The following is a 14,691-nucleotide window of genomic DNA, read 5'->3' on the forward strand; positions in this document are numbered from 1 at the left end:
GCCTTTGATTACTCCATGTGGACTCTACCCAGGGCTACTGAAAACTAAATCCATCAGCTATAACCTTATTATTTTAAATTAACCAAAACTGCCTCCTCAAACCTTCCTAAAAAATGGAACATGAGGAGAATTAAAATGCATATTAAATGACAGATTAGCAATAGTCAGGTGCCTATTTCTACAGCACACTGAAACAGTTTTTTTTGCTGTGATCATGCTTCCTGTTCATAGTAGCCGATAAGAAGTCCTTTACAATGGTAGTTGGTGGAAACACGAATTAATTTGAATTTTCTTTTGTCGATTTTCTTGGAATTTGGTTAAAATTTGCAATACATTTGGATGGAAACCTTGATACTGTCAGGTGGAAACACAAAGAGAGAATTTCACAGTAAAAACACAATAACTCTGGAAGATTCCCACTTGTTTAGATAAAATGAGGCTCCCGAAGGCTCATATTAACTTCAGATACACTTGAAAGATATTGTAGAACATATTTTTGCACAAAACAAGACTGACTTTCTCTCCCATCACTTTAATTCAAAGCATGCTAGGCAGGGATCTTTTAATGTCCAGTATTAATAGGATGAATGATTACAGCAAGCAAAACTGTTTCAATGCACATATGGGCGTGAGGGTATTATTTCAAGACAGACTTGAGAAAATGTGAACCTTTCCTTTAAACTTGGGCAGTACCATCATCATGGCTGGATTAAGCTGTTAGGGGGGCCCTAGGCAAAAATGAGCTGCTGGGCCCCCATTATAGGTACCCTGTGGAGTTTTTAATCACTAGTAACACTATGGAGCAATGTGAATGGGTCCCTGTTTTGTTTGTTCTCAAATGCACACGAGCGCACAGGTAAAGCGATACACAATTCTGTCAGTTGTTTCACTGTTCCCCTGATCCGAGAAATGTGACAATGCACCAGCAACGGCAGGGAAGAAGACTACTGCCAGCTAGTAATCATGGACGTAATAAATTAATAAATAAAATCTGCTTTGGAAATATTTTATGAGGAAATTGATTCCTTGTCCGGGACTAGTACACGGCCCTATGTTTTGCTGTGCGGTAATCGAATTAATCCCATATTACTGTAATTTCAGACAATGCACAATAACAGCAAAATATCATCTGAAATAATGAAGGTCTGAAAACTAGATTTTGATGAAGGCCCCCTCTTTAGGACAGGGCCACAAGATCACCTGAATCATGCTTGTGGATACCGTGATACTTTTAGTGGTGTGTGTTCCCGTATTCCCGAACCAGGTTACAATTAATCAAATTACCATAAATCAATTGCCACACCAAAAGCTTTTAGGGGCCCCATGGGGCTCCAGGGGGGGTGTGGGCACTCTGAGGGTTGCCCGCCCTGCCCGATTGGTAATCCAGCCGTAGCCAACATAAATAGTAGGCTACAGTTTGTGATTTTTCTTTTTTTTTTCCCCCTCTCCTTCACATATTAATATTATCATTGTGATCATTCATCTTGTGGAAGCGTTTGGGTAATGTAATGCAGCGCTCAGCTCTCTCCACAAGAGGTCAGTTAAGTGAAGTGCTGAACAGAAACTGACACCAGAAAGAGTAAAAGTTAAAGTCAGCACTTGCTCAAGGAAATATGGAAGAAGAACAATAATATCGAAATATTGATGAATATACTGGATTTAGCCCAAAAAACAAAGGTGAGCAGCAAATGATGCTAATGAAGATTTAGAACTTGATTTATTTTGATTTAGCTTGACTAGCACTAGCTAACATCAGTTTAAATAAACTAGATAGTCATTACTGTACATCGCCTATTCTGTTATCATGTCACTAGCTCTGTTGCTTTCTATTGCAGTTGAATTTTATTGTCTTTTTAGTATATAATTCCCTGTTTGAGTTTCAATGGAAAGTGTTTCTTTGTTGAGCTGCAGTGGAGGGATCGTAACAAAAAGAGGGAAATTTGTGCTAAAAAGGCTTTAACTTTGAAAGATATCCAGTTGATTCGTCTAACTCAGACTTCTGAAGTCTCATATTAAGCTTTGAATACATTTTTGCACGGAAAGAGGACTGTGGATTTTGTCCCCCATTATTTACACTGAAAGTGCATCAAGAGGGGATCTGTTAATAAGCAGTATGAGCAAGAGGAATGATTACAGAACGCAAGATCTGTCTGAACATTCATATGGGTAGCTGACTATTGTTTTCAGACAGACTTGAAAAACTGTGAACCTAACCTTTAATGTTACATACAGACTTTACTGTGTAGTTTAATTTACTGGAAGCACTCTAGAGATCCATGTTTATTGATTTTTCCAGGATTTACGAAAAAAACCCACTTTGGTCCAAACTGATATTGGTAAAACTGGCGCAGCATAAAATGGACTTTGCCTCCACCATCTGTTCGGCAGGCAAAGCTGCAGCATGTAAGACTGGTACAGGAAAAACAGCACTTTGACCCCATAAGGATTGCAATTGTTCACTGCACTGGTGCTTTAAAATGGTTGATCCCACACTCACGAGAAATCCGTTGCATTATAATAATATAAAAACTATAGCAATTCTGTGGTCGATGGAGAACACTGAGTAACAGAACTGTGTGGAGACTGAAATGGAAAGAAACACAAACAGTAAATGCTCTGTGAAGTACCGCCATTTAATTGGGATGGATGTTTGTATCCTTTATGTTTTTGTCTCTCTCTCTATATACAGAGACGTATATAAAGAGTTTTGTCCTGAAGACAAATGTAACTCCTGGAAAACAAAATTATAACAAATCATAATACTTCTAATAAGACGGTGAACTTAAACTTTGTTAACCAGTCCAAGTCAAACCAGCTCTGTTTCTATTGACGAGGTTCTTGGTGCTCCTAAATGTATTTCGTTTCATTAATTAATTCTAACTTCTTGTTTTTTTTTGTCACGGTCAGTTCACAGCTCTTAAGAAATTCATCTACTGACTGTTTCCTCGCTGAGAGTTAAGAATGACAGCACCTGTGCAAATTGAAAAAATGGATGAAAGATCACCTGCATCGGCTGAATGAAGACGAGCTGAAGAGATTTCAGTGGTGCTCGGCCCTGAATGAGAGAGAGGGATCCCGACCCATCCCGACGTCCCAGCTGCAGAACGCTACCAGAGAGGAAACTTTGGACAAACTGGTGCAGGTTTTTGGGAGAGATGGTGCTGTGGAGACTATAGTGGACATTCTCTTGAGAATGAATCATAATGAACTTGCATTACAGTTACCTGAAGGTAAAAATATCATAGTATGGAAGTTTCCTGCCTGCATGGTAACATATGAGCAGTTTGAACAGCCATGTTTTACATATTTTTTTTAAGGATAATGCTTTATCGATCCATTTGTACTGTCCAATTTATTGTCTTGTTGTAACTAGTTGTTTTCTAATTGTGTCACAGTCTGCAACTGATGCCCTGAGCTTTATGTGGAATCACAAAAGAGAATGAATGTTTGTTTATTTGATTTGCTGCCAAATAGGCCAGCGGAACAGCTGTTGTATGAGCCACTGTGCTCTGCTGCGAGAGAGACACAGAGATTCAACTGTCACTCATGGTATTTCTTGTCCAATTGGCTCACTTAATTTCACTGGGCCTGTGGTGCTGCAGTGTGGCCACAGCTTCTCTGGGACCTGCGTGCACAACCAATGGATGGGTAAAAACTCTCGGAAAAGCCCACTTTGTCTGCAATTCATGCATGACAGTGAACGTCCGATTAATTTTGCTCTGAAGAATGTAAGCGAAAACTACAGACAGAGAAGTCAGGCTGATTAACTTAAATTTTGGTCTGTGAGCAAATACCTGAAAAACTAATGACAGTCCCATGAGCCTCGGCTGTACTTTGTGGTTAGTACTAATTAACAAATGTTACCATGCTCACAGGCTAAACTATGATGGTGAACATGCTAAGCATTATACCTGCCAAACATCAGCAGGTTAGCATTGTCATTGTGAACATTTTAGCCTGCTATCGTCAGCATTTAGCACAAAGCACTGCTGTGCCTAAGCGCTGCCTCGCAGCTGCTAGCTTGGCCGTAGACTCACCTTGTTTATGTTACTGATTCTAAAATACTACTTACTAAATCTATTTTTCCATTTAAACAACTACTTTAATTACACAGTATTGTATTTATACTGTATATGCTGTCAGCTTTTTCATGTCCAGTTGGGAAGAATGACAAATGTGGTACTGGTCAATGTGGTGAACAAACATTTATATTCTTGTGCATTTTTGTGTTTCTGATATAAATAGCAGCTATAGAAAGAGGAGGGTTATGGGGGGACTAAGGTTACTTTCTGGGCCACTTCATTAGTCTTGGGTTTGATTATGCACAAAATAATTTCCAGTGGTATTACTGATTGACTTACACATGCTGGATCCAGTGCTCAGGTTTTTCTTCTTCAAGTGAGATTTTTATTTCAGACTTCAAGGAACATCAAAGAGAAGCATGAAGCTTTTGAAAGAGTCAAACTGTACTGCGATTCATCAATTAAGCACATCAAGGTTTGTCAGCACTTTTGAATTTGATCAGTCAAGTCTTAAACACGGTAATAAGTAGAGAGGATGACCTCTTGTTCTTACGATGACCCACAGACTCAGAGCCGCGACACAGAGAAGAAGATGGAGGAGGACTTTGAGAAGCTTCATCTCAACAGAGAGGAAGAAGCCAGAATAGTGGCATTAAGAGAAGAAGATACTCATAAGATTCGTGTGATGCAGATGATCGCAGAGATGAGCAGAGACACGTTCTCGCTCTCTGACACTGTAAAAGACACGGAAGACTTAGGGGCTGACTACTCATTCATACAGGTACTAGTTCAAATTCAGGAAAGGTCTGATTCAATGTGATCCGAAGACTAATGATGCATTTCTTGTTTTGTTTGCAGACATTTGCAAAGGATAAATACAGAATTTTTTCAACGATTCTCACATACCTGTATAGAGATCTGAAGTCATGTCCAGTCAGGCCTCTGTTCCACTAACTTCAGTAGCTCAATGCAATCTTTCATTCACTTTTTTTTTTGGTCTTTGTGAAAAAACAAAGCACGTTCCTCTGGATTTCTTTCCATATTCTAAGACAAACGGTGACACTTAGCCCTTGAACGTCTAGGGCTTATGGAAAACGGTGTTTGTTAAACGCCACTAAAAACATAAATATTGACGAAACAAGGCTGGTTATTAGCAGTGTTAGAAATGTGAATGGAATTTTGAATGAGGTTTCATGTGCTTTCTTTATTAGTACAAAAGAGGGATCTCTCCACAGCAATTACGGACACAAGGAAGGATTATTGAGACCAATAATTATTTCAACATACATATGTCCAGTGACTATTGTTTTAAGACAGACTTAAAAAAATGCGAACGTATGCTTTAATCTCTTTAATTTGCTCCAGAGCTCAGAATGCACTGCCTGATCTACAGCTACTTCCACAAGCACTGCTAAATGTGTGCAAACATGTGGAAAACCTTCAGTTCAAACTGTGGTAGAAGATGAGGAGCATCACAAAACACAACAAGTTTGGGGGCACATAAACCCTGAATTATTTCAAATTCTGCCTCTGGTCACGAAACTCAATAAAGAAATGTTTTCATCATGTCCTTATGTTTTATCTGTAGCCCCTGTGGTCATGGACCCCAACTCTTCATCTCCATGGCTCTCTCTGTCTGATGATCTGACCATGGTGACAGTCACAGATACCTGGCAGCAGTGTGCTGGAAACCCAGAATGCAACACCAAGTGTCCACAGGTATTGGGCTGTGAAGGCTTTGACTCAGGAAAACACTGCTGGGAAGTGGCAGAAGGAAATCACACCAGATGGATACTGGGAGTTGCCAAAGAGGCCATAGACAGGAAGGAGGAGAGGTGTTCAACTCCACTAAATGGACCCTATACTATTATGAAAAGCAAGAGAAGGTATAAGATGTCATGGGTAACACCTATACAGTACAGGGAAGGCTTATTATGATGATGATGAAGAAGGGGAGGAAGACGATGAAAATGGCAACGAAAGTTACTTATAGATCTGTGAGTCGAAGGTTTCTCTCACAGTGACGTAGTTGCAGGAAATGGCTGCAACAGACTCAGTAATGTATTGGAAACATATTAACTTACAGAATTACTGATCAAATTTTTAGAGCGGTTTATTTATCATCCTGTTATGTACAGTAGTGTTTTTTGTTTTTAGCCATGATAGCAGCGTGGCTCTAATAAATGCAAAACTATTTACATTATTACATTAGCTATAATTTGTGCTTAGCTGTAATAGGCGATTGTTAGCATGCTAACATGCTAAACCAAGATGGTGAACATATTAAATCAATGGTATACCTGCCACACAACATTATTTTAAATGAGGAATATCAGTTTTATCTTAAAATATGTCAGGTTTTGGATTTTTTCAGACCTTTTTTTTTTTGGCCTTTCTGGATTTGTAGAAGTTACATGATTAAAAATTTTCGAGTCATTGACCTCGTTGTGGTACACTAATGTAAAATCCTGATATGTTGCTTGCTAGCACTTGCTTATATCTCATTCAAAGAAAAAAATCTTAAAGCACTGGTACTGTAGCACTAAACATGCCTTTAGTCATGTGATTGAAAGGAATACACTCCTAATTTTGGATGATATCTAGTTATTGTACACTTATTGTAAGTTGCTTTGGACTAAAGTGTCTACCAAATGATTGTAATGTAATGTAAAAAAAAAATGTACACGATAAAAATACAATAAAAACTGTTATTATTTGATGCCAGATCATTGTATTAACAAGATCAATGTATAGGTTTCCAATAAGGAAAATCTAAATGTGTTTTTGCTTTTTGTTTTAAACAGTAGTTAATTTATTAGTAAATTAAACTCCTGCAGTTCATACAAGGACTTTGAAATTACTGTGAAAACAGGAAACACCAACTTCCTGTTATTTTTACTGTCACCGGGAAGAGGAAACTGTTTTGTATATCTGTGCAAAATACCCTTCTGCTTATGAGCAGACGCTGTCAGTGTGTGATTCCGATGGCAATCACAGTTGTTACCTAAACCGCTATTGAAGCAGGTAAGCGTTTGCTTCATGTTTTGATCTGTTGCATATCAGTAGCCTTGACTAAACATAGTCATCCTGAAAGAATGCTGTTTATTCTTTAATGTATATCGTGTGACCAGCTATCTGATCCTCTGGAAGAAATTGACTGAAACTTGTTCAGGAAAGTCTTCCTCTCATTTCCACCGATGAGGAGTGTCAACTGACAGAAGCCATGTAAGGATGAAGGACCTGATGTAAGAAAAAATGGACCAAAAGAGCGTCGGTGATAAAACAGACGAGGTCTCTGGAGGTAAGGATGTCAAATTAAGAATAAAAGTTCATATTGCAAGGAATTGGACCCAGTAACATAGATCATTAACAGAAAAACCGGCGCCAAGTAAGAGTCCACTTCCAAAACTGTTTTTTGCTCTACTCACTTTACTTCAAATTATTTTATAGCAAAGTGATGAAATTGAGTTTTGTGGTTTCTCTTAGGATCCGTCCCGTCTATTCAGGCTGTGGCTCCTCATTTCCATCCCAGCTTCATTGCTCAGAGTGGAAGCAATGTGATCGCTCCCTCCATTATTGGCTCTAACATTGGAAACATAAACATCAATATTACCTCAACGGACCAAGGTAGATATATTAGATGCGAAAGTAACTGAAACTGAGGTTTGGGCTCTGCTGATCTTTTTTCTTCACTTTCAGGGTCTATTGTTTCATCAAAGGAAGTACTGAACCATGACACTGAAGACAGCTGTGGGGCTCTGCAGCTCGAGAGTGAGTATTTCTTACAACCCATTAACTTATCACATTAAAGAATTTGACATATTGACAGAACCTTGATTCTTGAAAAATTAAATAACCTTTGAATGCATTTTCTCCTTCAGACAAGGTTGCAGAATGTCAACAGAAACTGAAAGCTTCTCTGAAGAGGAAGTTCAGCCACATGCTTGAAGAGATGACAACAGAGGCAAACAAAATACCCCTCAATAAAATCTACACAGAGCTCTACGTCACTGTGGGAGGAAGTGCTGAAGTCAATAAGGAACATGAAGTGAGACAGATTGAGACAGCATCCAGGATACATGTGGCCCAGGAGAAATCAATCCACTGCAATCAACTCTTTGTTCCTCTACCAGGACGAGACCACCACATAAGAACTGTGATCACAATGGGAGTCGCTGGCATCGGAAAAACAGTATCTGTCGGTAAATTCACTCTAGACTGGGCTGAGGAGAAAGCAAACACCAACCTGGAATTTGTATTCCCTCTCTCTTTCCGAGAGCTGAATGTAATGGCAAAGAAAACCTTCAGTCTAGTGGAGCTTCTCGGTGTCTTTTTCCCTGAAACAAAAAACACAGGAATCTTAACTAATGGTAAAAACAAAATGCTCTTCATCCTGGATGGTCTGGATGAGAGCCGTCTTTCTATGGACTTCCACAAAAGTGAAATAATGTCCGATGTGACATATCCAACCACAGTTGCTGTGCTCCTGACAAACCTCATCAGGGGAAGACTGCTTCCTTTGAGTCTTGTTTGGATAACATCTCGCCCAGTAGCTTCCAGTCAGATCCCTGCGGAGTACATTGATCGAGTGACTGAGGTTCGAGGGTTCAACAACCCGCAAAAAGACGAGTACTTCAGGAAGAAAATTGGTGACGAGAGCTTAGCAGACAGGGTTATCATGCATGTGAAATCCTGCAGGAGTCTTCACATCATGTGCCACATACCAGTCTTCTGCTGGATGGCAGCGAGTGTTCTTGAGAAGAAGCTGGCAACAATAGACAGTAAAGACACGCCAAAGACTCTCACTGAAATGTACATATACTTCTTGTCTTTGTATGTGGAGAACATGGAGAAGAGGTTGCCTGGAAGAAGAGAATCAAACGCTGATTGCTTGAGAACTAACCTCATCTCATTAGGTAAACTCGCCTTCAAAGAGCTTGAGAAGGGCCACTTGATCTTCTATGAGAGGGACCTCATCCTAAATGGTATAAACGTCACAGAGGCATCTATGTTTTCAGGAGTCTACACACAGATCTTCAGTGAGGAGCTGACACTGTGCAAGGAGAAGATGTTCTGCTTTGTGCACCTGAGTGTTCAGGAATTCTTTGCTGCACTTTATGTCTTCCTCACGTTCAACAATGACAACATCAATGTCTTGGTAAAGAAGTCATCTGCTTCGAGACGTTTCCTATTCAGAGACTCTTCAGAGCTCATCCTCTACAAAGAAGCTGTGGAAAAGGCTTTGCGGTGTGAAAATGGTCATTTTGACCTTTTTCTTCGTTTCCTTTTAGGCCTGTCTCTGGAGTCCAATAAGATGCTGTTGAAACACCTAATGACCAGCAACAAAACAAACAGAAGGACAAGAACAGATATTATTTCACACATCAAGGAGAGGATCAGGTCAAGTCAATTCCCAGACAGATGCCTCAATCTCTTTCACTGCCTGAATGAGCTGAACGACCACTCCCTTGTGGAGGAGATTCAGAGTTGCCTCAACTCGGGAAGTCTTAACAAAGCATCACTTTCACCTGCACAGTGGGCCACTCTGGTGTTTGTATTATTGACTTCAGAGGAAGAACTGAGTGTGTTTGAACTGAGCAACTACACTAGGTCCCAGGAAGGACTTATGAGGCTGCTGCCTGTTGTGAAAACAGCCCATGTGGCAAAGTAAGTGATTTTTCCAAAAGCAGGTATGCTACTTATATTAAAAATAGTTGACCTCAGGTCTCACATTATTTTTGGCATGAACATTTTGCGTTCTAGGAAACTTTAGAGAATTGACTTCACACTAGATAAGACTGTTGAACCTCTGACTGTGTGGATAGCTGTGGTCTGTTGTACTTGAGAGCACATCCTACTTAGAGCATGGAGTCACCACTAATTGGCAGTGCAGGCAAGATTATTTGCCTGGGTGCGGTTAAGAGCGAAAAAAGCAAAAAGGTTAAGTAGGTAACAAGTAACAAAATTATTCTATATGGAAGAGTAAAAGAGTCAAGCGTGCAACTTAGAGTGGCTGTAATCAATATTTTCAAACTGACAATTTATCAAATGACTGTGTAATTTGAAAAGTGTCCCCTGTACTGACAAACCCTCAGAAAACGATCACCTGACTTTGCAGTTTCCCTCAGCTTTATGGAGCATTTTACTGTCTTTCAGCACTTTGTTTTTGGGGTTTTTGGGGCCTCCAATTTTACTGTTTTGGTTCACTCTCACCAATCTCATAGTATTGTTTTTGGCTGCAGCACAAAGCTGTTTTAAGCAAAAAAGCTCACTTAACACTACCTGCCCCGCACCAAACTGTAGATAGACAAATTTAGCAACTATCTATGAACACGAGCATGAGCAATAAGCAGCTAAAGAGCCAGATATTTGCCTTAGGACTTAGGAGCTAAAGGGAGAGTGAATATTGGACTTGAATTCATCAAGAGGACAAAAACACGACACCAAATAAATGATAACGTTACTGCTGGTTGTGTAAATCGGCAACTGTTTGCTAACAAGTCTGTCATATCAACTTAAAACGTGATAATGTGTCAGTGTTGTGTTCACAGTTTGTGTCCGCCGCACCACTTTGGCCAAAAACCTATTATTGTACGTTTAAGTGTTTTATCTCAAATATCAGTAACTTTAACTTATTCCAAAGCCTGTTATATGCCTGTCTTCGTGTGGTAATACATTTTAAATCTGCATGATGTTAGGTGGCTTGTCATGTTAAACCTACCCTAAAATTTGGTCAGTGTTTTCCTGAGATTATAGCTACTTAGCTCATATTCCAAGCAGGGGTGGATAATATGAAGTATGTCTAATCTCAACAGAAGGAGACCTTTCTTCATGACGTGATTTACCTCTCTCATACTGCCTTTCCTGTTCCAGGCTAAATGCTTGTAATCTCACTGTGACCTGCTGTCAAAACCTTGCAAATTGCATCAGCACATCCCAAATTAGAGAGCTGGACCTGAGTAACAATAACCTGACAGACTCAGGAATAATACTGCTCTCTGGTGGACTGAAGAACAGCAAAGTGGAGACACTGAGGTAGAAATCCATCACATTTCTTTCTTTCTTTTTCTTTCTTTTTAAAAGTCAAATAAAGATCTTTTTATCCTAAAGCTGTAAGCAAATCGTTTTTAACATTTTCTTTATTTGCTCTTCATTTAGACTGAGGAGCTGCAACCTAACAGAAAACAGCTCTGATGGCCTGGCCTCTTTAATCAGCTCAACATCCTGCCAGCTGAAAGCACTGGACCTCACTGACAATGACTTTCATGATGTAGGAGTCACAAGGCTTTCTGATGTACTCGGGAATCCTCACTGTAAACTGGAAATACTGACGTGAGTGCGCCCAGTAAAATTATTTAAAAGGAATATACAGTACAGAGCCAAACATGCAAAACTCACTTGTCGCCGTCATTGGTATGGAAATCAGTTGGATGAAATGTCCTGGTGTCTTTCCTTGAAGTTTGTCCCTGTGCAGAGTGACAGAGGAAGGCTGCGCTTTCCTGGCGTCTGCTTTGAACTCATCCCATCTGAGAGAGCTCGACCTGAGCTATAACCACCCAGGAAACTTCGGCCTGCAGCTGCTGTCTGCTCTGCTAGATGACCCACAATGCAGCCTGCAGAAACTCAGGTAGTGACGGTGTCGACTACAACCTGAATGATGAATCAGCTTGCCTAAATTAGCTTATCACCGATATATAAAGATGTTGCAGTACAGATATACCAAAGAGGTAGTCTAGAAACCGTGTGGCCATTACACACTGTGGTTTGTCCACCACAGAGTACTGACAAGTTTGTCATACAACTATAAAATATCCATGTCACTGCATACAGTATCTTGTTCTCATTTCTTTAATACCAAACTTCGGGATTCCTCATCAAAAATGTTTATTTCATGAGTTTACTTTGAAAAGTGAATATTAGCCAATTTATCAAACATCGATATCAGTATCGCCTTAAAAATCCAGTATCATTCGGGCTTTAATGTCAACAGTCTAAAGTTAATAACTATTAACTTTTTTATTTTATTAACTGCTGCATCAATTTTTTTTTTTTTTAAACTATCCATTATAAGACTGGCAACAGGTATAGGCATGAAATACTAAATTAGTGGAGTACTCTCTTAACCATATTAATGATACAAGTGTCCAAAAAAACCAAAAAAAAACCGATGGTCTTTTGTTATGTTTTAGTGTGGAACAGTGTGGTGAATCCAGGATTCAGCCAGGTCCAAAGAAATGTGAGTAACCAGCACTTGGCACTTCTCTGTTTCCTTCTAAAGTCATAAAACAGCACCGAGTAACATATAGTACTGACTAACATTTTTAATCTGGTTAATCAGATATCAGCAAACTTACCTTGGACCCAAACACAGCACACAAAGACATTTCTCTGTCCGAGGGAAAAAGGAAAGCAGAGCGTTGGAATGACCAGCCTTATCCCGATCACCCAGAAAGGTTTGATTTCTGGAGACAGGTGTTGTGTAAGGAGGGACTGACCGGACGCTGCTACTGGGAGACAGAATGGTGCGGAAGAGCTTTCATAGGAGTAGCCTACAGATGGATGTGCAGGAAGGGAGAGGGTCACGACAGCTGGTTAGGCCGAAATGACTCTTCCTGGGGCCTGAGCTGCACCAAAGATGGCTACAGGACCTTGCAGAGAGGCATGAACACTGCCTTAACCACCCCACCCAGCTCCAATACAGTAGGAGTCTTTCTGGACTGGTCAGCGGGGACCCTGTCCTTCTACCGGGTCTCCTGTGGCACACTGACCCTCCTCTACACCTTCCAGACTACTTTCACAGAGCCACTCTACCCAGCGTTTCACCTTGGCTGGGTGGGCTCCACAATCTCCCTGTGCTAAATAATTACCAGGACATCGTCAACAGCTTCATATTCCTCCTGTCCACTGTCCACACTGACAACATGTAACATAATGTAGTATTTTCTTTCCTCCTGCTTTTGAGCTGTAAACTTCATTAAAGGGTCGGTTCACCCAAATAACAAAAGAACATGTTTTTCCCCTAGGTCTTAAGATATTGTTCTCTGAGACTTCTACTATACTGGGTTTTTGAGGCCAATACCAATATTTGAGTTATAAATATCTGATCATTTTTGGGCTTAAATTAATTTCCTTTTACATCAAATTTTAATATACACAAATATTTGTGATAAGGATCCCTGAAATTTGTTTTAATACCAGCGGTGTGGTACTTGTGAAGGTAGTGTTGGTTGGGCAGTCCACCACTCGGGTCCAGACTGAAATATCTTAACTGTTTGATGAATTGCCAAGAAATGGTGAATAGACATTAATGTTTCCCAGAGGATGAATCCTACTGACCCCGGTGATCCCCTGCCCTTTCCTCAAGCGCCACTGTGAGGATGACAATTGCGGCTTTGAGTGAAATGTCTTGACTGGATGGATTGCCATGAAATTTAGTACAGACATTTACGTCCCCCTGTTGATGAACTGTAATAACTTTGGTGATCCCCGACCTATTCATCTAACGCCTTCATTTGGTCAAAACTTTGATTTGTCCATTATTTGGTGGTGGTTTATGACCAAATTCAACAACACCATCTCTTTCCAGAAAGTGTCGGCGTCACTCTGGGAAACCCACAGAAAACAGTCAGCAGTTTTCATACAGACAATTTCTTCATTAGAAGGTAGTTTCAATAAAAACAGTAACAACAGCAAGGAATGTACAGAGAATTGTAATTTTTCAATGCTGTTAGCACCACAAACAAAATTCCATTCACCTCTGTTGTAATTTTGTGGAGGCAGTAGTTGAAAACAGATACTATGTATAGATTTATAGTTTGTAATAAAGCCTTTCTTCAGTGAAGACAAAAAACACCAGAAAAGGGAGAAGCACAATGTGGAGTTTCACTTTTAACCTCATTTTATTAGCAGTCCCAAGAGGCAATGAAAAAAAACAACAAACAAAAACAAATCAAAGAAAAAAAAAAAAGGAACAAAAATTAAGAATACAGTCGAGACAATGGGTCAATCAAACTTAGTGAACATAAAGATGAAACAGAGGGCTAGACACACACACCACACAAACGTGAAAGTCACATTGTTAAAAAAGGAACAGAAAGTGTAAAGTGTATAAATGAAGAAGACTGGAATTAATCTCATGGGTAGTGTGTGTGTTTGTGTGTGTGTTGGCTGATCCCTCTGTTCCTCAGGAGAAATTCACCAGAACCGACCCCAAACACACACACACACACACACACACACACACACACACACACACACACACACTCACACTCACACTCACACTCGTACCTCACACTTGTACATTCACACACAGATAACAAAGCCAGACTCCGCTTCTTCCTCTCTTCAAAAAAAGCCACAATTTCATATTTCGGCTATTTGTGACAGAGAAACCAACCACCAACAAACCATAGCTGTTCAGGCAGGTCTTTAAAATTGTTATTTTCTATTAATTCTGTACAAGTTACATATTTTATTTACACACTGAACGTTGTCAGTGCGGAGACAACTCAAAGTTTGAAAACATTAACTGATGTCGTTATCCGCTGTCACTATGTTCAATTCTGTCTGCTGCAAATAGCATTTTTATACATTTTTGGACATCAAAACTTTTGACTAATATAAAGTATGCCGCATTACATGCCATCAACAGATTGAATCATCCACAGAA

At 39.9% G+C, this 14,691-nt stretch overlaps 1 protein-coding gene across 1 annotated transcript; it reads left to right on the plus strand.

Moving 5' to 3' along the window:
- The first annotated feature begins 6,982 nt into the window (after nucleotides 1-6,982).
- On the plus strand, nucleotides 6,983-13,823 carry LOC120793964 (NACHT, LRR and PYD domains-containing protein 3-like). Its single transcript, XM_040134439.1, has 10 exons — nucleotides 6,983-7,046; nucleotides 7,154-7,323; nucleotides 7,509-7,649; nucleotides 7,722-7,793; nucleotides 7,904-9,689; nucleotides 10,896-11,057; nucleotides 11,181-11,354; nucleotides 11,482-11,649; nucleotides 12,212-12,258; nucleotides 12,361-13,823. Exons 2-10 carry the CDS (start codon nucleotides 7,278-7,280, stop codon nucleotides 12,879-12,881), a joined length of 3,117 nt encoding a protein of 1,038 aa, XP_039990373.1. The 5' UTR covers nucleotides 6,983-7,046; nucleotides 7,154-7,277; the 3' UTR covers nucleotides 12,882-13,823.
- The last annotated feature ends 868 nt before the right edge of the window (nucleotides 13,824-14,691 follow it).

This window comes from Xiphias gladius, chromosome 9 (assembly GCF_016859285.1).
Source record: "Xiphias gladius isolate SHS-SW01 ecotype Sanya breed wild chromosome 9, ASM1685928v1, whole genome shotgun sequence".
In the NCBI taxonomy this organism is placed as follows: domain Eukaryota; kingdom Metazoa; phylum Chordata; class Actinopteri; order Istiophoriformes; family Xiphiidae; genus Xiphias; species Xiphias gladius.